This window comes from Rutidosis leptorrhynchoides, chromosome 7, assembly GCF_046630445.1.
Source record: "Rutidosis leptorrhynchoides isolate AG116_Rl617_1_P2 chromosome 7, CSIRO_AGI_Rlap_v1, whole genome shotgun sequence".
NCBI lineage: Eukaryota > Viridiplantae > Streptophyta > Magnoliopsida > Asterales > Asteraceae > Rutidosis > Rutidosis leptorrhynchoides.
In genome coordinates, this window is record NC_092339.1 from 245,934,558 (window position 1) to 245,960,134 (window position 25,577).

General features: G+C 34.4%; 1 protein-coding gene and 1 pseudogene across 1 annotated transcript; one reads left to right on the top strand and one right to left on the bottom strand.

The window, feature by feature from the left end:
- Window positions 1-302: 302 nt before the first annotated feature.
- On the bottom strand, window positions 303-6,148 carry LOC139857316 (SUPPRESSOR OF GAMMA RESPONSE 1). Its single transcript, XM_071846054.1, has 8 exons — window positions 6,041-6,148; window positions 4,712-4,853; window positions 4,388-4,574; window positions 3,771-4,270; window positions 3,192-3,245; window positions 2,734-2,787; window positions 1,274-1,636; window positions 303-575 (listed from the first exon to the last, which is right to left on the bottom strand). Exons 1-8 carry the CDS (start codon window positions 6,046-6,048, stop codon window positions 528-530), a joined length of 1,356 nt encoding a protein of 451 aa, XP_071702155.1. The 5' UTR covers window positions 6,049-6,148; the 3' UTR covers window positions 303-527.
- Window positions 6,149-6,497: 349 nt separating this feature from the next.
- On the top strand, window positions 6,498-12,270 carry LOC139859937 (NAD-dependent protein deacylase SRT2-like; annotated as a pseudogene).
- The last annotated feature ends 13,307 nt before the right edge of the window (window positions 12,271-25,577 follow it).

The window sequence follows — 25,577 nt, forward strand, 5'->3', positions numbered from 1 at the left end:
TTTTGATACTTGCATTGGATGTCGAGTATATATGCATACATTGAGCGTCTTTTAACTACTTTTAAATTGTGTCGCATAGGTTTCATTTGTACTTATAACGTTATAACGTAACTTGTGGTTGAACTATTATTGTAAACTTTGAAACAATCTTTACATTTGAAATGAATGCGACATATTTTTGGTCAAACGTTGTTTTAAAGACTTATGACCACGTAACGGGACTTAAGTAGACGGCGCCGTCAATGACGATTTTGTCAGGTCGCTACAGGGTTGTCCGAACTGAAGAGTTGAAAAAACCACAATTGTCTCAAAGGTAACATTACATCGATTTCAAAAGATTTACAAAAATAGGATAGATAAACGTCGCAACACATACCATATAGACAATTACTGAATAAAGAAGACAGAACCACCACCTCTAATCATCCAAATTAAGCTACAGAAGCTTAAAATACAATAGTTTCACAAAATTATGCAACACAAAAGTTTGCATCCATGATGAAATAGAGATGTAAAAACAGCAAACATCACTTGCAGCCTCCCCATGCAACAAAACTTTCCTGGGACTCAAATTCCTGCATAAACAATCATGACATGTTACACGAAATGAGTGGATTAAATATATTATCGCATGTTTGTGTGTTAATTGGTTCGGTTTTTGGTTTCATCAGTTCAGTTTTCTGTTTCTTCGGTTCGGTTTGTTCAGATTTAAAAATTTTGGGGCCAAAACCAAAAACCGAGTGCAGTTCAGTTTTGGTTTTACGCAAAAAATCAAAATATAACCGAAAGCCCAGTTTGTTTAAGAAGTGTCATATTTTAGACCACATTGTTGTTACGGCTTTTGATTGGTTATCCTCTAGATCTAAGGTAGCTAAGATCGATTGGAATGTTTGGCTTCAATTTCCTTTGAACATTTTGTAATCTTTTTCTAGCGTCTTGCTAGTTTTATTTATTTCTGCCATTCTAAAAAAAAAAAAATAGCAGAAAACCCGAAAATCATAATTCAACCAAAATAAGTAAATAACCCTAACAAATCGATTTTGAATTCGACTTTTATATTTAAAATCGGCTTTTTGTCTATCTATATTAATAATTTAATATACTATTAGTTGAATTGGGTTTTCGTTGAATCAAATTCGAAAAAGTGAAACTGAAAACCGAATTCAAACTCGGTTTGGTTTATTTTCAGTTCGGTTTTCGGGTTAATGGGTTTGAAATCAAATATTAAACACTCCTAATGGGATGCATTTTTATGGAAGAAAAAAGAACTTACAAGTTGGCTCAACCGAAAATCAGGCGGGGTATCAATTTCCAAATTAGCAGGATCAAGAACCAAATCCTGACAAGCCTTCAAATCCTCCTTTAGATTCTCGGAACCTAGTTTCGCATAATCCGCTAGACACGGTTTTCCGTTCGGTTGTTGATTGTCAACAACGTCTCTTTGAGGAGATTGACTTTGAAGAAACTCATCACACAACGATAATCCTTCCACGAGTTGTTGTGAATCTAACAGATTTTGCGACTCGCTATCCCACCACTTCGGTTCTCCGTTACCCTGACTATCATTATTACCCTCCGTTTGATCAGGAATATGATTATTTTCGAGCTCTGTTGCATAAACGGGCTCCACCTCATGCTACAGTTAAAAATAATAATAATAATTTAGAAAAACACAAAGTTTAGAAGTTTGTCATAAATAAAATATTTATATTTATATTTATTCGAATTGATCATATGACAAGACACACAATAATGTAATAACTGACCTAGACAGATTTTAAATAACGTCTCACACAGTGTTTCGAAACAGATTTATTTGATTCTTTCAAATAATTTTAATGGTTTTAATCAACAGATTCAAAATTTGGTCTGGTTATCTAATTATTTAGGATCATAATGAGTAATTCCATATTGACTACTGACCGAAACAATTTACTAAGGGCTAAACTTGAACTATTCACATACTCCCTCCGTCCCAGATTAATTGTCTCCAGACAAAAAACACACAGTTTAAGAAATGTCATTATCTCACTGTACTTTTTCTGTACTTTTTTCTTACTTTACTGTTTTACCCTCAACTAATTAATTAGAAATCTCTCTCACCTTTGTAATTTAATTAATTCATTAGGGACAATATTGTAAACATCATCAAATTTACTTTCCATATTTGGAAGTGGACAATTAATTTGGGACGTCCAAAAAAGGAATACTGGACAATTAATCCGGGACGGAGGGAGTACAATGCAGTAAAAGTTGCTAGTCGGTCGGGACCTTGTTGAGACTAATCGGCCGACTCAGGGCGTCAAGTCAAGCGTTGACCAACTTTGATTTTGACCTGTTGACCGACTACCTAATAATCCTATATTGACCGACTAAATCTGGCAGGAGACTTTGCATGATTGTCGGGTCAAATTACTTCAAAATCCTGACTAGTCAAAGGGATTTTTACAACCTTGTTCTGTTGTTCACAGAACAACTCTTTTTTTCCACAAAAAATTATTTTAATTATTTTATTTATACAATTTAATCCTTGAATAACCATTAGTTTGTTGTAATTTAATAACCACCAACGTATTTTTTTTATTTTTGGCTGAAGAGGCACTGGCAGGAATATATTAGTGGTTTTAAACAGAGTTTAATTTGTCAAGCAAATAATTTTTGTAACATCCAAAAACAGCCTTTTATTCATATTGATATCTACATTTGTTACAAGACAATGAAATTGATGTTTACCTGACCAGGTTCCACATTAATTCCCACGGGCTCATAAACGGGCTCCATCTCATTCTACAGTAAAAACAACACAAAAAAGTTAGAAGTTTGTTGTAATTTATAGACTTCATTCCAAAAAAAACATTTATTCATATTTACATCCTTGTTCACAAAGCAACTCTCTTTTCAACAAAATATCATTTTACTGATTTTAATTATATGTTTGACACTTGGATTACCATTAATTACTTATTTGTCCAAACTTTTTACCAGAAACTTACATCTTCAGACACATTTTCTCTTAGCATAAACATAACATAATATTAATAAGTAATAACCACCAATATATTTTTTTTTCGCTGAAGAGGCACTGGCAGATGAAATTGTCAAGCAAATAAGTTTTGTAACATCCAAAAACAGCCTTTTATTCATATTCATATATACATTCGTTATAAGACATTTGTAAAATTGAAGTTTACCTGACCAGGTTCCACATATTTTTCCACAGGCTCATAAACAGGCTCCATCTCATGCTACAGTAATAACAACACAAAAAAGTTAAAAGTTTGATGTAATTCATACAATTTCCATTCCAATTGATGTAAATGAATTACCTATGCAATTTTACATCATGTTTTAACCAGTATTTCAGAACTTACTAGTTGATTCTTGCAAATCAATATGAAAGGTTTTAATAAACAGATTCAAAAGTTGATTCTGTTTATATAACTAATTAGAAGTCAAAATAATTATTCCATATTGACTGCCGCCCCAAACAGATTAATAAGTGCTAAAAATATATTGTTAACGAGCATCTCTCAATTTTCAAAATTTCAAAAAACAACATCATATACTACTTTTGGTTAAATGGTTTGATGCTTGGATCACATTTAATTGCACATTTTTTTAAACTGAGCATAACACTAATTTAACTAAAAAAACTGCTATTGGTTTTTAAGAGAAGGTGAAGTTATCAAGTAAATAACTTTTGCAGCATCCAAAAAGTAACCTTTATTCATAAATCTACATTCACTACAATACAACAAAATGATATTTACCTGACCAGGTTCTCCATAAATTTCCACAAACTCTTGTTCAACACCCAGATCTTGAACCCGTCTTTCAGCACGAGGGGGTTCAGGGGTTACAGACTTAGGTGTAATAGGGTCAACTTTGACAATTGGAACATCGATTTCTTCAAGTATGATGTCATCATCTTTTAGATTAGGTTTTAACTGCGACTGTTGTTGATAAAAGACTTTAGAGATAACATAATCACCTTCCTTTTCATCTTCACCTGTACCCAAATGATATTGGTGCATTACCCAATTCGTTTTCTCTGCTTTACCACCTTTAACAGGGCTAACATAAAGAACCATGATTTTTTTGCACCCACGTTGTATACCATCTAAAACAACGGGTTTTGTTCTCCCTGTTTTGTGCCACCGAAAATCTCCAAAATCATCACCGTGTATCTTACGACGTTTCCTAGTGCCAGTATTATATGCCTTAATCGCTCGGTGAAAAAAGTGAGATACACTTCCATCTTGTTGGACTCCTATTAAAGAAAAAAAAAGGCCATGTAAAAAACCAAAGTTTTAATAATACTTTTATATGTCTCGGTTGTTAAATTATAACATCCAAAGATATTTTCTTTAGAGATAAAAAAATTTACCTGGCAGCTTTTTAGGATGAGTGTAACAGATTCCATCAGTTTCCTCGACTGTTGGAATAAACTCATCAATAAACGGGTGAGATTCGAAACCATTTACACCACTTTTTGCTAATAAATGCCAAATAATTTCTTGATCCAACGGGTCGAACTTCACTCCTCGAGGCAACCCTGGCCAAGCTTGATTAACCTAGAAACAATACGATTTCTAAATATCTGAATCTTGAAATTTTGTTAAAGTTTGAAAATTGGATTATAAGGTGGAAGTTATTTTTGAAATGACAGGCATGCAAGAATGTAATATTAGATAATTAAGAATTTAATTACATCACTGTTGTCGACGATATGGTGACAATTTGGGCATGCTTTCGTAGGGTTACTTTTCCATGTGATATTCTCGGGATGACATGTTCCGGAAGCACTTCGAATCTTACTTGCAATTCGGTTGCTATCAACCAACCATGATGGTCTGCATTATTCCGCATAGCATGATTAGTATCATTACAATAATATTCGAAACTCGATAAATAAACTATAAAAACACATACAATTTCACATCATCAATTACATGCTCTATTCTGATTAACTGCAAACTTATTTTAACTTATCACAATTATTATGCAACACATAATCATGTTGAAGTAGTCCTATGTATCTATCGATGTGACAGCAGCTGGATGCACATTTATAAACATAGGATAGATTACAAATCGAAAAAAGATCAAACAGAGGTAATATAAGTCAGCAGTCTTGTTACATCAAAGTTAAAAAAACTTGATATCCACATTTTGAGATGCAACTTTTCAGATTCTACATCTATAACCATTTGACTGAAACTTAGTTTTAAAATGGTCTACAGCTATGTATGATACTGTCATCGAGATTCTCAACCAGACCTCTATATTCGATTAGTTTAAAAAATAGAAAGATACAAAATTAATCATGAAACACACAGAAAATTCATGCGTCTTAGCATGGGATTATAAACCATTAAGTTAATAACATTCGGTTGACCCATATTTCAGAGAATCATTTCACTATTACTTAAAAATGTCTAAGTTATCCTTGCTTAGATTCCAAAAAAGGGAATCGTATATTTGATTTGATACGCTAATCGTATTACTCAAAATGATATCATGAAGATTTGAAAAAGATTAAGAAACAGTTCAATTAACATTTACAAACTGATTAAACACAAGTACTTAACTTGAATATATGGTACTCAGCCCATTTCTAGATAATCATGATGCAAAAAGTTAAAGAAAAACAACATAAACCCCCAAATAACATTTTCAACAATAATACAAACAAACCCTAATTATATACAAAAAGCAGCACTTTAAAAACATAGTCAATGAAGTTTGACTTTTTCAATGACATAAGCAAGTTTAACTTTCAGTTTCTCAATGATCTCTTATAAGTTATGACCAATCAAGAATCCCCATTTTTTTTATAAACCCACAACCACACTAAATCAAATCACCAAAAAGTAATCACTTTCTAATTGGGTTTTCATCAAAACCTAAGAAAAATAACATCTTGATTCAAGAAAACAAAGACTAAAGCTTATAATAGTTAAAAAAAACTTAAATGGATGTTAATCGGTTAATGTATGTGTGTATCATATAGGCCTTATAGCAAGATAATGGAGCTTACCCAGCCATGGCGATGAGTGATTGGGTTGGGATCAGAGAAACAAAACTAGGGCTTCATCTGTCTTCAACAACACTCGCTTTCTGCAAATTGGTTTGACTTGAAAGTGCACCGAGTGGAATGTACGCTTAAAAGACTTTATACAATTATAAAATTAAAATTAAAATTAAAATTAATTAAAATTAAACTAAAATAGAATATAAGTTCACTTTTTAGATTTTTTGAAATTTGAAAGAGTAAATGTAGCTAAAAAGGGCGGAAAATATTGTAAAACTTGGTAGTGCAATGTATAAAGTTATTGTAAAAAGTTTACCTACAATAATTTGAATGCGTGTTTTCATAGCTTAGACCAGTTAAATAGTTATTTAGTGTCTGTTGAAAAATTTTAATTTTTCTTTCTTGTAAGTGATATTTCCATCTTGAAACCAACGAAGCAGTGCTTCAGTGTTACCCGTCACTTATGAGCCCTGGGCCCACGGGAATATGCCTATTGGATACGAGGAGTGCAGGTTCGATTCTTCGGGCTTGCAAGTTCTTTGTGGGTATTAGGGGGAGGTGTCTTACACGGCATACTTAGCTCTTGCGGGGTGGACGGTATGGGTGACAAAGTCACACGGAGTTGGGGTTTCTCCGCCAGAATAAAACTTTTGGATTGGATATTTCCATCTTGAATATTAAATGTGTCTGTTAGATATGTGTGCAAGATATAATAAAGAATAGAAAGATTTATAAGACCGGTTGTATAAGTGTATGTGTAACGCCGTGGGGGATGAGGTGGCAACCGGCCACGCCCCTTTCCTCCCGTATCAAGGTGTGGGTGGGTGTGTGGGTAGGTGTGTGCGTGGGTCTGCAACGCATGAGGCCACGGGCGTGAATCAATTTTTTTATTTTTTATTAATTTAAAGTATTATTTTATACCCCATTTTAATACTTAACCCAATTATATTTTAACACATCATCACAATACTCCCAACCCACACCAAAAACCCACACAACCACTACTCCACAAAAACAACCCATACGTTCTAGTCTTCAAAAAGGTACAAAAAGCAACTCACGCCCCCAACCCACACCCCCAACCGTTACGAGTGGTCTAATGGTTGATACGTTAATTTATCCTCCTAATTCAATTATCAATTCACTAATTAAGAGTTAGCTTTCCTGCAGATTCTCTAGATCCATAAAAGAGTCGATTAAGCCACACTCACTTGATCTTTCTATCCCTTCAAGATAATCAAGCTTACTTAGATCAATTTGTGTTCATCTTAGTGAAGTATTACTGTAATAGTTACTTAGTGTTTGTTAAAAAATATTAATTTTTGTTTCTTGTTTTAATCCCAAAGTGAAATTTCCATTCTTGAATATCATTTTTGTTTGTTAAATATGTGTGCAAGATATAAGATAAATAATACAAATACAAGTATTTATAGTGGTTGAGGACGTTAATTTATTCTCCTTAATCAACTCCTCAATCACTAATCGAGAGTTAGCTTCACTATATATTCTCCAAATCTTTAAAAGAGTCGATTACACCAAATTATTCTTAAATAGGCCACACCCACTTGATCTTTCTATTGAAATAACCATACTTTTATCAACTTGTCCTCACTTTAGACAAATATTACTGTAATTCCCAATAGATTTAATCAACTTTCTAGATCTCTTTAAAGAAGTTAATAACTAAGTAAGATATAGTTCTTATCCCAAGAACCATTCTTGCAACTTCTTTAGTTCTTTCAAATCATTAGAATGCTGACAATTTACAACAAATAATATCATACTTTTCCCGTCCCTAAAATTAGTGTCCCGTTTTGACTATAAGTTTCTTTGTACAACTTTGATTTTAAATATTCATGTGTGATATATAATATTTGATGAAAGTTATACCAATGAAAACACATTTCAAAACGGAAACTATTCATATTATTTTCATCAAATACTATACAACACAAATAAAAATATTTAAAATCAAATTTTAAAAAGAAAGACTTTCAAAATTCAAACAGAAGTATTATTTTGGGATGGAGAGAGTAGTTTCTTATGTGAATCGTTTTTGAAGGGAACAAATGCTATATATCCTGGTAAAAGATATGTTAAATTTCGTGTGAAAGCAACGATAATATATCTTCGAGGTTGTGTTAGGTATGTACCGACAGTGTGCCGAATTTCAGCTCCCGGGACAACTTTGGATGGTGTTAAAAATCCACCTCCAGATTGTTTAAGAAACGAGAATATGGTACCCTATGCAGATCTACCAAGCACAAAAGATGTTAATCTTTTGTATGACTGTTTCGATAGAAGATAAGTCCTGATGGCTACCATCATACTTTTGCAATTGAAGTTTTCAGCTCTTCAGTGTAACAAATAGTCGGTTCCCGAATTGTGCAGTAAGAATCTTGTGGTTTTGACTAGAGCTGGGATAAGTACAGTGTGTGGAAATCCTGATTATAGAAGGTATGCAAATGTTTATTTATAAATGCACGCTCAAAATGGCTCAAAAGGTTATATAGAAAAGTAGTTTAACAGAAAACGGGTCATACGAGTTGAAAGTTGCCAACGTGTATTTGAATGGGGTAAATATTTCTTGATCATTATAGTCAAAATATTAGTTAATTATCAAAGTCATATGTATTTTAGTGATCATATTTGATACACTAGTTATTTATTTAAAGTTTAGACTGACAGTGTTTTAGGCTAACGCATCCTAAATTACCCATCCATTACCTGACCGCCTATTTTACCACCTCTGGTATGTCTTTCAGACTTTCATGAATGGACATATCCTGTTTAGTGGTGATCACTTGCTAATAATATGTTCGTGTTTACTCGTTATGTTAATCCTTGCTAAAGATTTCTCAGTGGTCAGTGGCAGATCTAGATTTTCTTTTTGACAGGGGCGATTTTTTTTCACTAAAAGGGTTGAATAGAAAATGGTATGAAACATTGTCAAGCATTAATAATATTGTAACTAAGAGTTTTAATCACTTGCATCCATAAATTTGCTTGAAAACAAAGGGACCAATGAGAACGCGACATGTGGCGCGAAAATCACATGTGATTGAGAAAAGAAAAAAATTCGAAAAAAAAAATTTTTTGAAAATTTTTTTTTCCGAAATTTTTTTTTTCAAAATTTTTTTTTTCGAATTTTTTTTTTTAAATCATATGTGATTATGCATGTCAATCACATGTGATTGTAAACCCAATCACATGTGATTATGCATGGCAAATCCAATCACATGTGATTGTACAATTCAATCACATGTGATTGTGCAGGTAAATCACATGTGATTGTTAAAAAAAAAATTTTAAAAAAAAATTTCGAAAAAAAAATTAAAAATTTTTTTTTCGAAAAAAATTTTTGAATTTTTTTTCCAATCACATGTGATTTTCGCGACACTTGTCGCGCTCTCATTGGTCCCTTGAATCTCAACTTAATTTATGGACTCAAATGAATATTCCTCTTGTAACTATATATCTATAAAGACATACTTCGTATTAGTTTAAAACGTCTAACTTGAACTTGTTTTCTCCTATTATCTATAAGAGATATGAGTTTTCAAATCTATAAAATTATTAACTTTAAAATTTTGTGAGCCAACAACATCATATTTTTTATAAAGATTAGTATATTCAAATATGACTCTTTTACCTAGTTAATATATAATTATCAATATAATATTAAATAATTTTATACGAACGTTAATTTACTTGTGCCAATATTAATTGGGAGAATAATCATCAACTCAATTATTAATACAAGAGTTGAAGTGTTTAAAGTATACTTTTTATAATTTTGAAAAGGGTTAAAATGTTAAAGTGTATAATATGAAGGTTAAATTGATTCTTTTTATTATAAAGGGGGACCAAAAGATGCATTTAAAAAAGAGTAGAAAGAGAAGGTAATACTCCCCAAAACCAAAAAATCGTTTTCTTCGAGTACTCTTAGCTCCCACATCAGCGCCACATAGCACTTCCTTTTCAGAACTAAATACTATCAACAATGATATACTATCTCAAATAATTTGGGACCCACTATATTAATTAATTAATTAAATGTATAACTAAAGAATCAAAGTGTACCACACATATAACAACACTCATTCGTCCACAAATCTGCTTGAAAAGGGTTGGAACAAGGGTGATGAGCTTGGCGGTAGCCTGGGCGGTGGCCTGGGCAGCCTGCTGCCAACACCGTCCACCTGAGCGACGAGCTAGGCGGCCCCAAGCACAAACCGTTGGGAGCACTCTTCACCATTTATTTTCACCTGCAACTAACTAGACCCCATTTATACTTATTATATCATTTCTCAATTAATCAGCATAAACTCAATTATATATACATATAGAAAAATGTTTAGATCGTCAGCCCAGCTGCTCCCAACATGGATCCGCCCCTGCCCGTGGTGCCTATGTTTAGTGGTGATCACTTGCTAATAATATGTTTGTGTTTACTCGTAATTCATGTTTAATATCGTAATTGGTGCAACCCGAATGGAGCTTACAGTTCTGGGTTTAAGCCAATCACTCATCAGGTAATCTAAATATAGTCAGTTGATGACCAGTGTTGTAAAAGTGGCTGACTAGTCCCCAACAAGTCGAATTTGGGATCAGTCCGATCTGACTAGGAACAAGTCCGTCAAAATCACCGGTCAGCGCCAGTCAATGGGTCTCGGTCAAATTCAGATTTATTCAGCCAAAATTGGTCAAATGTCGGATTTAGTCGGTCAAATTAAGATTTATTCGGCCAAAATTGGTCAAAGTCAAAGTTAGTCAATGCCCGACTAGTCCGTACATGGTCCCAGCCGACTAGTCGCCATCAACTTTTACAACCTTGTTGATGCCAACAGCATTTTTCTAACTGTCTATATAATGCTTAACTAGGAATTTTCACAATTAGTATTTAAACAATCGTGATTGATAATTCTCTTGTATATACTCTATGAGTGCAGCAATTTACTCGTTCTAGCCGTGTACGGAGGAGGCAGTGGCGGAATCAGGAATTTTTTCCACCGGGGGTGAAATAATTTTTAAAACTGTAGCAACTTTTTGGACAAAATATGAAGGTTTTGGGGAAAAATTGAGGTTTTTAGGCGAAATATGGAGGTTTTTGGACAAAATTTGAAGGTTTTGGGGAAAATTTTGGAGAACTTTGGGCAAAATTTGAAGACTTTGGGTCAAAATATATAGATTTTGGGGCAAAAAAAAAATTCACTAGGGACAAAGCCGAAAAATCCAAAATTTTTCAACCAAAATTTCAAAATCGACTCGGGGCGGGCGCCCCCTCTGTCCCCAAGTAACACCGCCCCTGTACGAAGGCGGTATTGGGCTAGGAGTCCTGCTCTTACTGCATTAGCATCTTTAGAAAAAGCCAATCGAATAAGCTTTATGATCACACAAAACGTTGACATGTCAGCCTTCTCTACCAAAATTTACAAATAACTAATATTTAAATGTTCTTTTTGAGGTCAAATTTATGTCATGTCACAGGCTGCACCATCGTGCTGGAAGTGACCCTCTTGAGTTACATGGGACTGTCTATATTGTTGCTTGTGTCGATTGTGGGCTTTCTTTTCCACGCAAGTCGTTTCAGGAACAATTTAAATCTCAAAATCCAGAGGTCAAAATATTCAAACTATCAATTAAGTACTATTTATTGTTTTTGTTTTTTATTTTTATTCTTCTGCAGTGGGCAGAAGCAATAGAAAGTATGGCTTATAACAGTAATTCGGATAAGAGTTTTGGCATGATGCAAAGGCCTGACGGTTATATTAAAGTCGATGAAAACTTTTGGGAAGAAGATTTACACATACCAACATGCACAAACTGTGATGGAATTCTTAAACCCGATGTAAGCAAATTACACTGACTAGTATCATTTCCTTTATGATGATGTGTACATGAATAGGTACGTAGGTTCTAACTGTGTGAATGTGTCTGTGTTTGAAGGTCGTGTTTTTTGGCGATAACGTACCAAAGGATAGAGCGATGGTAGTTGTGGAGCTGCTTCAGGATGTGATGCATTCCTTATTCTTGGTTCATCAGTCATGACCATGTCTGCTTTTCGGCTTGTTAGGTACAAATCTTCATGAAACTTTTATGAGACCTAAATGTTGTCTTTTGGTCTATGTTGTTGTTTGTTCGTTTAATTAACAAATCTACATGAATTTTACAGAGCTGCTCATGAGACTGGTGCTGCTACAGCAATTATAAATATAGGCAATACTCGAGGCTAGTCTGCTCTACCTGATAACCATTCGAATATGTCTTAAACATCTATGTACTTGAATACCGATGACGGTTTACTGTTATTGCAGATATTACCAAGGCTGATCAACACTGGATCACTAAGTGTTCCTGCTATCTAAGACTATACACAGGAAAATAATGACTAATTGATTGATGTGCGGTTGGAACCTAAACCCAGTCAATCAATGATTTTGACTTAATCAACTTATCTTCACGGAATCACGGGTATTGCAAATATAGATAATCCTATAATTGGCTTAGCGTCATTGTATAAGGAATTTTTTCGTTTGTTCATGTATTTGACGATATGCATACAAAACCAGTCGTTTGGGTGTTCTTTTTTGTTGAAGCAGATGTTGTTGTCGTCTATACCCTGTGAATATGGGGGTTTGAATAAGCATTATCTAGAAATTTTATATGTAATTTACATTTAAATTTGAATAATTCAACATATGAAATAGATTTTTCATTGATGCTTGTTGCTGAAGTATTAAGTGTCCTGCAATGTTTGTTTGATCTAATTTTAAACTTCTAGGCATGATTACTCACTAAAAACTCATAGTTTATTCACTTCGATTTGTTTTTCTTCCACGAACAAATAGTTTTGGTTGCATTGTTCATGTGTGTTACAAACCAAGTTTTAGTTGTTTGTTGAACCCAATGTGTGTTTTATAGTTACTTTCCATACACATTCAATATGTAGGATAAATTGGTGTTTGTATAAACACTGTCTAGAAAAGTGATATGAATCGTTAATCTAAAAAAATCTATGTAAAATTTGTTTCCTAGATGCTTATTGTTAAACTATCATGCAAGGGTTGTTGAATCTCATCAGACCGACTCTGTTCGACTAATTTAAGCATAAACTAGTTAGGTTATGGGCTAACTATAACGCCTCAACCGCATTTTAATGAAACAGTTGAACCTGTCAATTAAAAGCAATAAAAATAATTTGAATATGGGACCCTTATATATTGTGAAGGGGCAAGACTCAATTCATGATTATTGCAAGTCAAAACTCATTTCTTGCCAATATAGATAATACATAACATCGAAGAAGGAAATGGATAAATAGTATGCATATAATCAGACTACAAAGATTCAACGTAATTGTAAGTTTTAATGGATTGTGCTTACGGATCCAAGAAGAGAAGCTTTGCTTTCGAGGAAGCTCGTGAAAACTGCATAACATCCTTGGCGAAGTTGTACTTTTCATAAACATCGGAAGTTACACTCGGTCAGATTGATATCACTTCAAGAGTGGGAGAATGATCAAGTAAAAGCTTTATAAAAAGCAAAAGCGGTCTTGATCTTTCTACATGTTCGATATTAATAGTTTTTAATCGATTAAATGTCTGATCAAAACAATCAGAAGCTCCCAAATAAGTTAACGTTGAGTTCACATCCAAATGCATGCTCTGAAGATCCTAGAAATACATTCAAAGGGAGACCGTTTATTAGTTATACTTACCTTAAATTACTACTATATATAATGTGGCCTCAGATACACAGAAGAAACATAATAAGTTTAGTACTCTTTACCATTTTCAAAGTCATCATACTGAGTTGTTCTAAGGTGAATTCCGAAGTATAAATAAAGCACCTTGAAGTTGATCCAAGTCACTAAAATTCAAGTTATAAAAAAGGAGTGTTTCTAATCTATTAGCTGTGTGTGGAAGCCACTTGAGAATCTTTTCTGCAATAGAAAACTGTAGGGGTAAAAGTGAAACTTCAAAGAAGATCTGAAAACGAGCATACATTGAACTAAAAAGGTAAAGTTCTTTTATTCAAACTTGATATAAAAATAAAAATCAAATATTATAATTTAAGAGAAATAGAGATCTAAGGGACCAATGACAGCGCGACTTGTGGCTCGAAAATCACATGTAATTAGAAAAAAAAATTACACCAAAATTTTTTTTACGAACTTTTTTTCAAATTTTTTTTACAATAACATGTGATTTACCTGCACAATCACATGTGATTAGATTTGATATGCATAATCACATGTGATTGGGTTTACAATCACATGTGATTGACATGCAGAATCACATGTGATTAAGATTGTAAAAAAAAAATTCGAAAAAAAAAAATTCGAAAATTTTTTTTTCGAAAAAAGAATTTTGAATTTTTTTCAATCACATGTGATTTTCGCGTCACATGTTGCGCTTTCATTCGTCCCTTGGATTTCAAGCAAATTAATGAATGCAAGAGATTACAACTCTATAATTAATTTAAAGCTCAAATTATACCTTGAGAAAACACTCATCCATAGATAGAGTAGCAAGATAGGGTAAGTTACTAATAATTGCGGCTAGATTTACTCTTTGAACTCGTGTAATTTTGATGAGAATTAATTCAACCATAGTTAGCCATTGACTATGCATTAACCGAAAAATATGGCATCAAGGCAACCTATAACCCTTAGAGTTTGCAACTTTGCAGCCGTGATGTTAAAATTGTAAACATAGCGGCATTTAACCATATCCGACCTCTTAAGTTGCGGTAACTGGATGATAGTGCTGAAATGTCCCGTTCTTATTGATTAAAAACGTTCCATATTAATTGATTTCGTTGCGAGGTTTTGACCTCTATATGAGACGTTTTTCAAAGACTGCATTCATTTTTAAAACAAACCATAATCTTTATTTCATAAATAAAGGTTTAAAAGCTTTACGTAGATTATCAAATAATGATAATCTAATATATCCTGTTTACACACGACCATTACATAATGGTTTACAATACAAATATGTTACATCGAAATCAGTTTCTTGAATGCAGTTTTTACACAATATCATACAAACATGGACTCCAAATCTTGTCCTTATTTTAGTATGCAACAGCGGAAGCTCTTAGTATTCACCTGAGAATAAACATGCTTTAAACGTCAACAAAAATGTTGGTGAGTTATAGGTTTAACCTATATGTATCAAATCGTAACAATAGACCACAAGATTTCATATTTCAATACACATCCCATACATAGAGATAAAAATCATTCATATGGTGAACACCTGGTAACCGACATTAACAAGATGCATATATATAAGAATATCCCCATCATTCCGGGACACCCTTCGGATATGATATAAATTTCGAAGTACTAAAGCATCCGGTACTTTGGATGGGGTTTGTTAGGCCCAATAGATCTATCTTTAGGATTCGCGTCAATTAGGGTGTCTGTTCCCTAATTCTTAGATTACCAGACTTAATAAAAAGGGGCATATTCGATTTCGATAATTCAACCATAGAATGTAGTTTCACGTACTTGTGTCTATTTTGTAAATCATTTATAAAACCTGCATGTATTCTCATCCCAAAAATATTAGATTTTAAAAGTGGGACTATAACTCACTTTCACAGATTTTTACTTCGTCGGGAAGTAAGACTTGGCCACTGGTTGATTCACGAACCTATAACAATATATACATATATATCAAAGTATGTTTAAAATATATTTACAACACTTTTAATATATTTTGATGTTTTAAGTTTATTAAGTCAGCTGTCCTCGTTAGTAACCTACAACTAGTTGTCCACAGTTAGATGTACAGAAATAAATCGATAAATATTATCTTGAATCAATCCACGACCCAGTGTATACGTATCTCAGTATTGATCACAACTCAAACTATATATATTTTGGAATCAACCTCAACCCTGTATAGCTAACTCCAACATTCACATATAGAGTGTCTATGGTTGTTCCGAAATATATATAGATGTGTCGACATGATAGGTCAAAACATTGTATACGTGTCTATGGTATCTCAAGATTACATAATATACAATACAAGTTGATTAAGTTATGGTTGGAATAGATTTGTTACCAATTTTCACGTAGCTAAAATGAGAAAAATTATCCAATCTTGTTTTACCCATAACTTCTTCATTTTAAATCCGTTTTGAGTGAATCAAATTGCTATGGTTTCATATTGAACTCTATTTTATGAATCTAAACAGAAAATGTATAGGTTTATAGTCGGAAAAATAAGTTACAAGTCGTTTTTGTAAAGGTAGTCATTTCAGTCGAAAGAACGACGTCTAGATGACCATTTTAGAAAACATACTTCCACTTTGAGTTTAACCATAATTTTTGGATATAGTTTCATGTTAATAATAAAAATCATTTTCTCATAATAACAACTTTTAAATCAAAGTTTATCATAGTTTTTAATTAACTAACCCAAAACAGCCCGCGGTGTTACTACGACGGCGTAAATTCGGTTTTACGGTGTTTTTCGTGTTTCCAGGTTTTAAATCATTAAGTTAGCATATCATATAGATATAGAACATGTGTGTAGTTAATTTTAAAAGTCAAGTTAGAAGGATTAACTTTTGTTTGCGAACAAGTTTAGAATTAACTAAACTATGTTATAGTGATTACGAGTTTAAACCTTCGAATAAGATAGTTTTATATATATGAATCGAATGATGTTATGAACACCATTACTACCTCAAGTTTAGTAGGTAAACCTACTGGAAGTGACAAGAAATGATCTAGCTTCAAAGGATCTTGGATGGCTTGAAAGTTCTTGAAGTAGGATTATGACACAAAAACAAGTTCAAGTAAGATTTTTACTCGAATTAAGATAGTTTATAGTTATAGAAATTGAATCAAAGTTTGAATATGAATATTACCTTCAATAAGAAAGATAACCTACTGTATATAACAAAGGTTTCTTGATCTTAGATGATTACTTGGAATGGATTAGAAAGCTTGGAAGTAAATTAGTAAACTTGAAGGGATTTTTGAAGTGTTCTTGAAGTGTTCTTCCTATGATGATTATAGTTTGATTCTTGAAGTGATTTTTGATGAATATGATGATTAACTACTGGAAAAATACGTTCATAATAGTGTGTGTGTGTGTGTTGAGAGAGAATTAGAAAGAGAATTGGAAGTGAAATGGAGTGAATGATGAGTGGTAATTGGTGAGTAGTGAGTGGGGTTAAAAGGAGTTTTAGTTAGTTGACTAGCTCATGGTAGAAGTTAAAATTGATTAGTCATACATGACATAATCAAGAGTGGAATCCCATGCTAGTTCCTATTGGTATATACTCATAGTAAGTACGTTTTGAAGCTGTGTATAATACGGGTAAGAATACGACTAGAATTCTTGATGAAAGAAAAGAATGGAAAAGTAACTGTAACCATTTTCGTTAAGTATGAGTGTTTTGATATATGTCTTGAAGTCTTCCAAAAGTATTTTAATACATCTAAATACACTACATGTATATACATTTTAACTGAGTCGTTAAGTCATCGTTAGTCGCTACATGTAAGTGTTGTTTTGAAACCTTTAAGTTAACGATCTCAATTAATGTTGTTAACCCATTGTTTATTATATCTAATGAGATGTTAAATTATTATATTATCATGATATTATGATATATTAACATATCTTAATATGATATATATACATTTAAATGTCGTTACAACGATAATCGTTACATATATGTCTCGTTTCGAAATCCTTAAGTTAGTAGTCTTGTTTATATGTATATAACTCATTGTTAATATACTTATGGAGATACTTACTTATCATAATCTCATGTTAACCATATGTATATCCATATATATATCGTCATGTCGTTTTTACAAGTTTTAACGTTCGTGAATCGCCGGTCAACTTGGGTGGTCAATTGTCTATATGAAACATATTTCAATTAATCAAGTCTTAACAAGTTTGATTGCTTAACATGTTGGAAACATTTAATCATGTAAATATCAATTTCAATTAATATATATAAACATGGAAAAGTTCGGGTCACTACAGTACCTACCCGTTAAATAAATTTCGTCCCGAAATTTTAAGCTGTTGAAGGTGTTGACGAATCTTCTGGAAATAGATGCGAGTATTTCTTCTTCATCTGATCTTCACGCTCCCAGGTGAACTCGGGTCCTCTACGAGCATTCCATCGAACCTTAACAATTGGTATCTTGTTTTGCTTAAGTCTTTTAACCTCACGATCCATTATTTCGACGGGTTCTTCGATGAATTGGAGTTTTTCGTTGATTTGGATTTCATCTAATGGAATAGTGAGATCTTCTTTAGCAAAACATTTCTTCAAATTCGAGACGTGGAAAGTGTTATGTACAGCCGCGAGTTGTTGAGGTAACTCAAGTCGGTAAGCTACTGGTCCGACACGATTAATAATCTTGAATGGTCCAATATACCTTGGATTTAATTTCCCTCGTTTACCAAATCGAACAACGCCTTTCCAAGGTGCAACTTTAAGCATGACCATCTCTCCAATTTCAAATTCTATATCTTTTCTTTTAATGTCAGCGTAGCTCTTTTGTCGACTTTGGGCGGTTTTCAACCGTTGTTGAATTTGGATGATCTTCTCGGTAGTTTCTTGTATAATCTCCGGACCCGTAATCTGTCTATCCCCCACTTCACTCCAATAAATCGGAGACCTGCACTTTCTACCATAAAGTGCTTCAAACGGCGCCATCTCAATGCTTGAATGGTAGCTGTTGTTGTAGGAAAATTCTGCTAATGGTAGATGTCGATCCCAACTGTTTCTGAAATCAATAACACATGCTCGTAGCATGTCTTCAAGCGTTTGTATCGTCCTTTCGCTCTGCCCATCAATTTGTGGATGATAGGCAGTACTCATGTCTAGAAGAGTTCCTAATGCTTGCTGTAATGTCTGCCAGAATCTTGAAATAAATCTGCCATCCCTATCAGAGATAATAGAGATTGGTATTCCATGTCTGGAGACGACTTCCTTCAAATACAGTCGTGCTAACTTCTCCATCTTGTCATCTTCTCTTATTGGCAGGAAATGTGCTGATTTGGTGAGACGATCAACTATTACCCAAATAGTATCAAAACCACTTGCAGTCCTTGGCAATTTAGTGATGAAATCCATGGTAATGTTTTCCCATTTCCATTCTGAGATTTCGGGTTGTTGAAGTAGACCTGATGGTTTCTGATGCTCAGCTTTGACCTTAGAACACGTCAAACATTCTCCTACGTATTTAGTAACATCGGCTTTCATACCCGGCCACCAAAAATATTTCCTGAGATCCTTGTACATCTTCCCCGTTCCAGGATGTATTGAGTATCTGGTTTTATGAGCTTCTCTAAGTACCATTTCTCTCATATCTCTAAATTTTGGTACCCAAATCCTTTCAGCCCTATACCGGGTTCCGTCTTCCCGAATATTAAGATGTTTCTCCGATCCTTTGGGTATTTCATCCTTTAAATTTCCCTCTTTTAAAACTCCTTGTTGCGCCTCCTTTATTTGAGTAGTAAGGTTATTATGAATCATTATATTCATAGATTTTACTCGAATGGATTCTCTGTCCTTCCTGCTCAAGGCATCGGCTACCACATTTGCCTTCCCCGGGTGGTAACGAATCTCAAAGTCGTAATCATTCAATAATTCAATCCACCTACGCTGCCTCATATTCAGTTGTTTCTGATTAAATATGTGTTGAAGACTTTTGTGGTCGGTATATATAATACTTTTGACCCCATATAAGTAGTGCCTCCAAGTCTTTAATGCAAAAACAACCGCGCCTAATTCCAAATCATGCGTCGTATAATTTTGTTCGTGAATCTTCAATTGTCTAAACGCATAAGCAATCACCTTCGTTCGTTGCATTAATACACAATCGAGACCTTGCTTTGATGTGTCACAATAAATCACAAAATCATCATTCCCTTCAGGCAATGACAATATAGGTGCCGTAGTTAGCCTTTTCTTCAATAACTGAAACGCTTTCTCTTGTTCATCATTCCATTCAAATTTCTTCCCTTTATGCGTTAATGCAGTCAAGGGTTTTGCTATTCTGGAAAAGTCTTGGATGAATCTTCTGTAGTAACCAGCTAGTCCTAAAAACTGGCGTATGTGTTTCGGAGTTTTCGGGGTTTCCCACTTTTCAACAGTTTCTATCTTTGCCGGATCCACCTTAATACCTTCTTTGTTCACTATGTGACCGAGGAATTGAACTTCTTCCAACCAAAATGCACACTTTGAAAACTTAGCGTACAATTCTTCCTTCCTCAATACTTCTAACACCTTTCTCAAATGTTCACCGTGTTCTTGGTCATTCTTTGAGTAAATAAGTATGTCATCAATGAAAACAATGACAAACTTGTCAAGGTATGGTCTACACACTCGGTTCATAAGGTCCATGAACACAGCTGGTGCATTAGTTAAACCAAACGGCATGACCATAAACTCGTAATGACCGTAACGTGTTCTGAAAGCAGTCTTTGGAATATCATCTTCTTTCACCCGCATTTGATGATACCCGGAACGTAAGTCAATCTTTGAATAAACAGACGAGCCTTGTAGTTGATCAAATAAGTCGTCGATTCTCGGTAGTGGGTAGCGGTTCTTGATGGTAAGTTTGTTCAACTCTCGGTAGTCGATACACAACCTGAATGTACCATCTTTCTTCTTGACAAACAAAACAGGAGCTCCCCACGGTGATGTGCTTGGTCGAATGAAACCACGCTCTAAAAGTTCTCGTAATTGGCTTTGCAGTTCTTTCATCTCGCTGGGTGCGAGTCTGTAAGGAGCATGAGCTATTGGTGCAGCTCCTGGTACAAGATCTATTTGAAATTCAACGGATCGCTGTGGGGGTAATCCCGGTAATTCTTTCAGAAATACATCGGGAAATTCTTTTGCAATGGGAACATCATTGATGCTCTTTTCTTCAGTTTGTACTTTCTCGACGTGTGCTAGAACAGCATAGCAACCTTTTCTTATTAGTTTTTGTGCCTTCAAATTACTAATAATATGTAGCTTCGTGTTGCCCTTTTCTCCGTACACCATTAAGGGTTTTTCTTTTTCTCGTATAATGCGAATTGCATTTTTGTAACAAACGATCTCTGCTTTCACTTCTTTCAACCAGTCCATACCGATTATCACATCAAAACTCCCTAACTCTACTGGTATCAAATCAATCTTAAATGTTTCGCTAACCAGTTTAATTTCTCGATTCCGACATATATTATCTGCTGAAATTAATTTACCATTTGCTAATTCGAGTAAAAATTTACTATCCAAAGGCGTCAATGGACAACTTAATTTAGCACAAAAATCTCTACTCATATAGCTTCTATCCGCACCCGAATCAAATAAAACGTAAGTAGATTTATTGTCAATAAGAAACGTACCCGTAACAAGCTCCGGGTCTTCTTGTGCCTCTACCGCATTAATATTGAAAACTCTTCCGCGGCCTTGTCCATTCGTGTTCTCCTGGTTTGGGCAGTTTCTAATAATGTGGCCCGGTTTTCCACATTTATAACAAACTACATTGGCATAACTTGCTCCGACACTACTTGCTCTGCCATTACTCGTTCCGACACCATTTGTTCCTTTCGTTCTATTAACCCCTGGTCCGTAGACCTCACACTTTGCCGCGCTATGACCATTTCTTTTACACTTGTTGCAAAATTTGGTGCAGAACCCCGAGTGATACTTTTCACACCTTTGGCATAGCTGCTTCTGATTGTTGTTGTTGTTGCGGTTATTATTGTTGTTGGGATGATTGTTGTAGTTGCTGTTATTGTTGTTGTTGTTGTTGGGCCGTTTGTTGTAGTTGCGATTGATGTTGCGATTGTTGGGATAATTGTTGCGATTATTGTTGTAATTACTGTTGTTGTTGTATTGGTGATTCTTATCACCGTTTTCCTCCCACTTTCTTTTGACTTGCTTCACATTGGCCTCTTCAGCAGTCTGTTCTTTAATTCTTTTTTCAATCTGGTTCACTAGTTTGTGAGCCATTCTACATGCCTGTTGTATGGAGGCGGGCTCGTGTGAACTTATATCTTCTTGGATTCTTTTCGGTAATCCTTTCACAAACGCGTCGATCTTCTCTTCCTCATCTTCGAATGCTCCCGGACATAATAGGCACAATTCTGTGAATCGTCTTTCGTACGTGGTAATATCAAATCCTTGGGTTCGTAACCCTCTAAGTTCTGTCTTGAGCTTATTGACCTCGGTTCTGGGACGGTACTTCTCGTTCATCAAGTGCTTGAATGCTGACCACGGTAGTGCGTACGCATCATCTTGTCCCACTTGCTCTAGATAGGTATTCCACCATGTTAACGCAGAACCTGTGAAGGTATGCGTAGCGTACTTCACTTTTTCCTCTTCAGTACACTTACTTATGGCAAACACCGATTCGACCTTCTCGGTCCACCGTTTCAATCCGATCGGTCCTTCAGTTCCATCAAATTCCAAAGGTTTGCAGGCAGTGAATTCTTTGTAGGTGCATCCTACACGATTTCCTGTACTGCCAGATCCAAGGTTATTGTTGGTATGTAGCGCAGCCTGTACTGCGGCTATGTTTGAAGCTAGAAAAGTACAGAATTCCTCTTCATTCATATTCACGGTGTGTTGAGTAGTCGGTGCCATTTCCTTCAAAATAGTTAAATGGAACAAGTTAATCATACAGAATATTAAGAGTAGTTAATAGTATTTCATAGCATAATATGAACTCATTTATAAAAGTTTTTTCTTCATATTAGCATTTTATAAGTTTAAATTCGGGTAGTACCTACCCATTAAGTTCATACTTAGTAGCTAATATACAATTCAACTACTACAATTCTATATGAAAAACTGATTGTAATAATATTTCGCGTTCAAACTTTTATACAATATTTTACAAACTTACAATACCGCTTATTTTACATAAAGCATGAAATATAGCACACAATAACTTTGATACAAGATAGTTGTGAAGATAATTCTAGCTAGTACACAAGTCGTTCAGCAAAGGCAATAAAGACACGTAATTCGCTCGTCCAGAAACAAGTCATGCATTCTGGTTTTACTAGGACTACTTCCCATCCTTGGTCTTGTGGAACATAACCGTTATGGCAGTTGATAAGACAGCGTGTTGTAACGTCGTCAAAGGGACGAGGGTTACGTAATGACCAACAGTCTCGTAATAACCTAAAAACCTCATTTCTTACCCCAATTACCGACTCCGTCACTTGTGGGAACGTTTTGTTTAATAGTTGTAGCCCGATGTTCTTGTTCTCACTTTGGTGAGAAGCGAACATTACTAACCCGTAAGCATAACATGCTTCTTTATGTTGCATGTTAGCCGCTTTTTCTAAATCACGAAGTCCTATATTCGGATATACTGAGTCAAAATAATTTCTTAACCCGTTGCGTAAAATAGCATTTGGGTTCCCCGCAATATATGCGTCAAAGTAAACACATCGTAACTTATGGATTTCCTAATGTGATATCCCCCATCTTTTGAACGAAAGCCTTTTATAAACCAAGGCATTCTTGGAACGTTCTTCGAATGTCTTACAAACTGATCTCGCCTTAAATAGTTGTGCCGAGGAATTCTGACCGACTCTAGACAAGATTTCATCAATCATGTCTCCGGGTAGGTCTCTTAAAATATTGGGTTGTCTATCCATTTTGTGTTTTTATACTGTAAAATAGACAAGAGTTAGATTCATAAAAAAATACTTATTAATACAAGCAATTTTTACATATATCATAAAGCATAAGCACACTATATTACATATATTACACCACACGAATACAACTATCTTATTCCGACTCGCTCATTTCTTCTTGTTCGGTTTTGGTTCGTTTTGCCAAGTTTCTAGGGATATATGATGTTCCCCTAATACGAGCCGTCGTTGTCCACATTGGTTTAGAAAAACCTGGTGGTTTAGAGGTTCCCGGGTCATTGTTACAACTTAAGGACTTCGGGGGTTGACGATACATATAAAGTTTATCGGGGTTGGAATTAGATTTCTCTATTTTTATGCCCTTTCCCTTATTATTTTCTTTTGCCTTTTTAAATTCAGTTGGGGTAATTTCTATAACATCATCGGAATTCTCGTCGGAATCCGATTCATCGAAGAATTGGTAATCCTCCCAATATTTTGCTTCCTTGGCGGAAACACCATTGACCATAATTAACCTTGGTCGGTTGGTTGAGGATTCTCTTTTACTTAACCGTTTTATTATTTCCCCCACCGGTTCTATTTCTTCTTCCGGTTCCGATTCTTCTTCCGGTTCCGACTCTTCTTCCGGTTCCGACTCTTCTTCCGGTTCCTCTTCGGGAACTTGTGAATCAGTCCACGAATCATTCCAATTTACATTTGACTCTTCATTATTATTAGGTGAGTCAATGGGACTTGTTCTAGAGGTAGACATCTATCACATAATATCAAACACGTTAAGAGATTAATATATCACATAATATTCATATGTTAAAAATATATAGTTTCCAACAAAAATGTTAAGCAATCATTTTTAAAGAAAACACGGTCGAAGTCCAGACTCACTAATGCATCCTAACAAACTCGATAAGACACACTAATGCAAATTTTCTGGTTCTCTAAGACCAACGCTCTGATACCAACTGAAATGTCCCGTTCTTATTGATTAAAAACGTTCCATATTAATTGATTTCGTTGCGAGGTTTTGACCTCTATATGAGACGTTTTTCAAAGACTGCATTCATTTTTAAAACAAACCATAACCTTTATTTCATAAATAAAGGTTTAAAAGCTTTACGTAGATTATCAAATAATGATAATCTAAAATATCCTGTTTACACACGACCATTACATAATGGTTTACAATACAAATATGTTACATCGAAATCAGTTTCTTGAATGCAGTTTTTACACAATATCATACAAACATGGACTCCAAATCTTGTCCTTATTTTAGTATGCAACAGCGGAAGCTCTTAGTATTCACCTGAGAATAAACATGCTTTAAACGTCAACAAAAATGTTGGTGAGTTATAGGTTTAACCTATATGTATCAAATCGTAACAATAGACCACAAGATTTCATATTTCAATACACATCCCATACATAGAGATAAAAATCATTCATATGGTGAACACCTGGTAACCGACATTAACAAGATGCATATATATAAGAATATCCCCATCATTCCGGGACACCCTTCGGATATGATATAAATTTTGAAGTACTAAAGCATCCGGTACTTTGGATGGGGTTTGTTAGGCCCAATAGATCTATCTTTAGGATTCGCGTCAATTAGGGTGTCTGTTCCCTAATTCTTAGATTACCAGACTTGATAAAAAGGGGCATATTCAATTTCGATAATTCAACCATAGAATGTAGTTTCACGTACTTGTGTCTATTTTGTAAATCATTTATAAAACCTGCATGTATTCTCATCCCAAAAATATTCGATTTTAAAAGTGGGACTATAACTCACTTTCACAGATTTTTACTTCGTCGGGAAGTAAGACTTGGCCACTGGTTGATTCACGAACCTATAACAATATATACATATATATCAAAGT

Excerpts from the sequence above, each read along its gene's own strand:
- LOC139857316 (XM_071846054.1), bottom strand. Across the intron at positions 4,271-4,387 it reads TCATCCTAAAAAGCTGCCAG|GAGTCCAACAAGATGGAAGT; the intron begins GTAAATTTTTTT and ends TTTCTTTAATAG. Across the intron at positions 3,246-3,770 it reads TTTATGGAGAACCTGGTCAG|CATGAGATGGAGCCTGTTTA; the intron begins GTAAATATCATT and ends TTATTACTGTAG.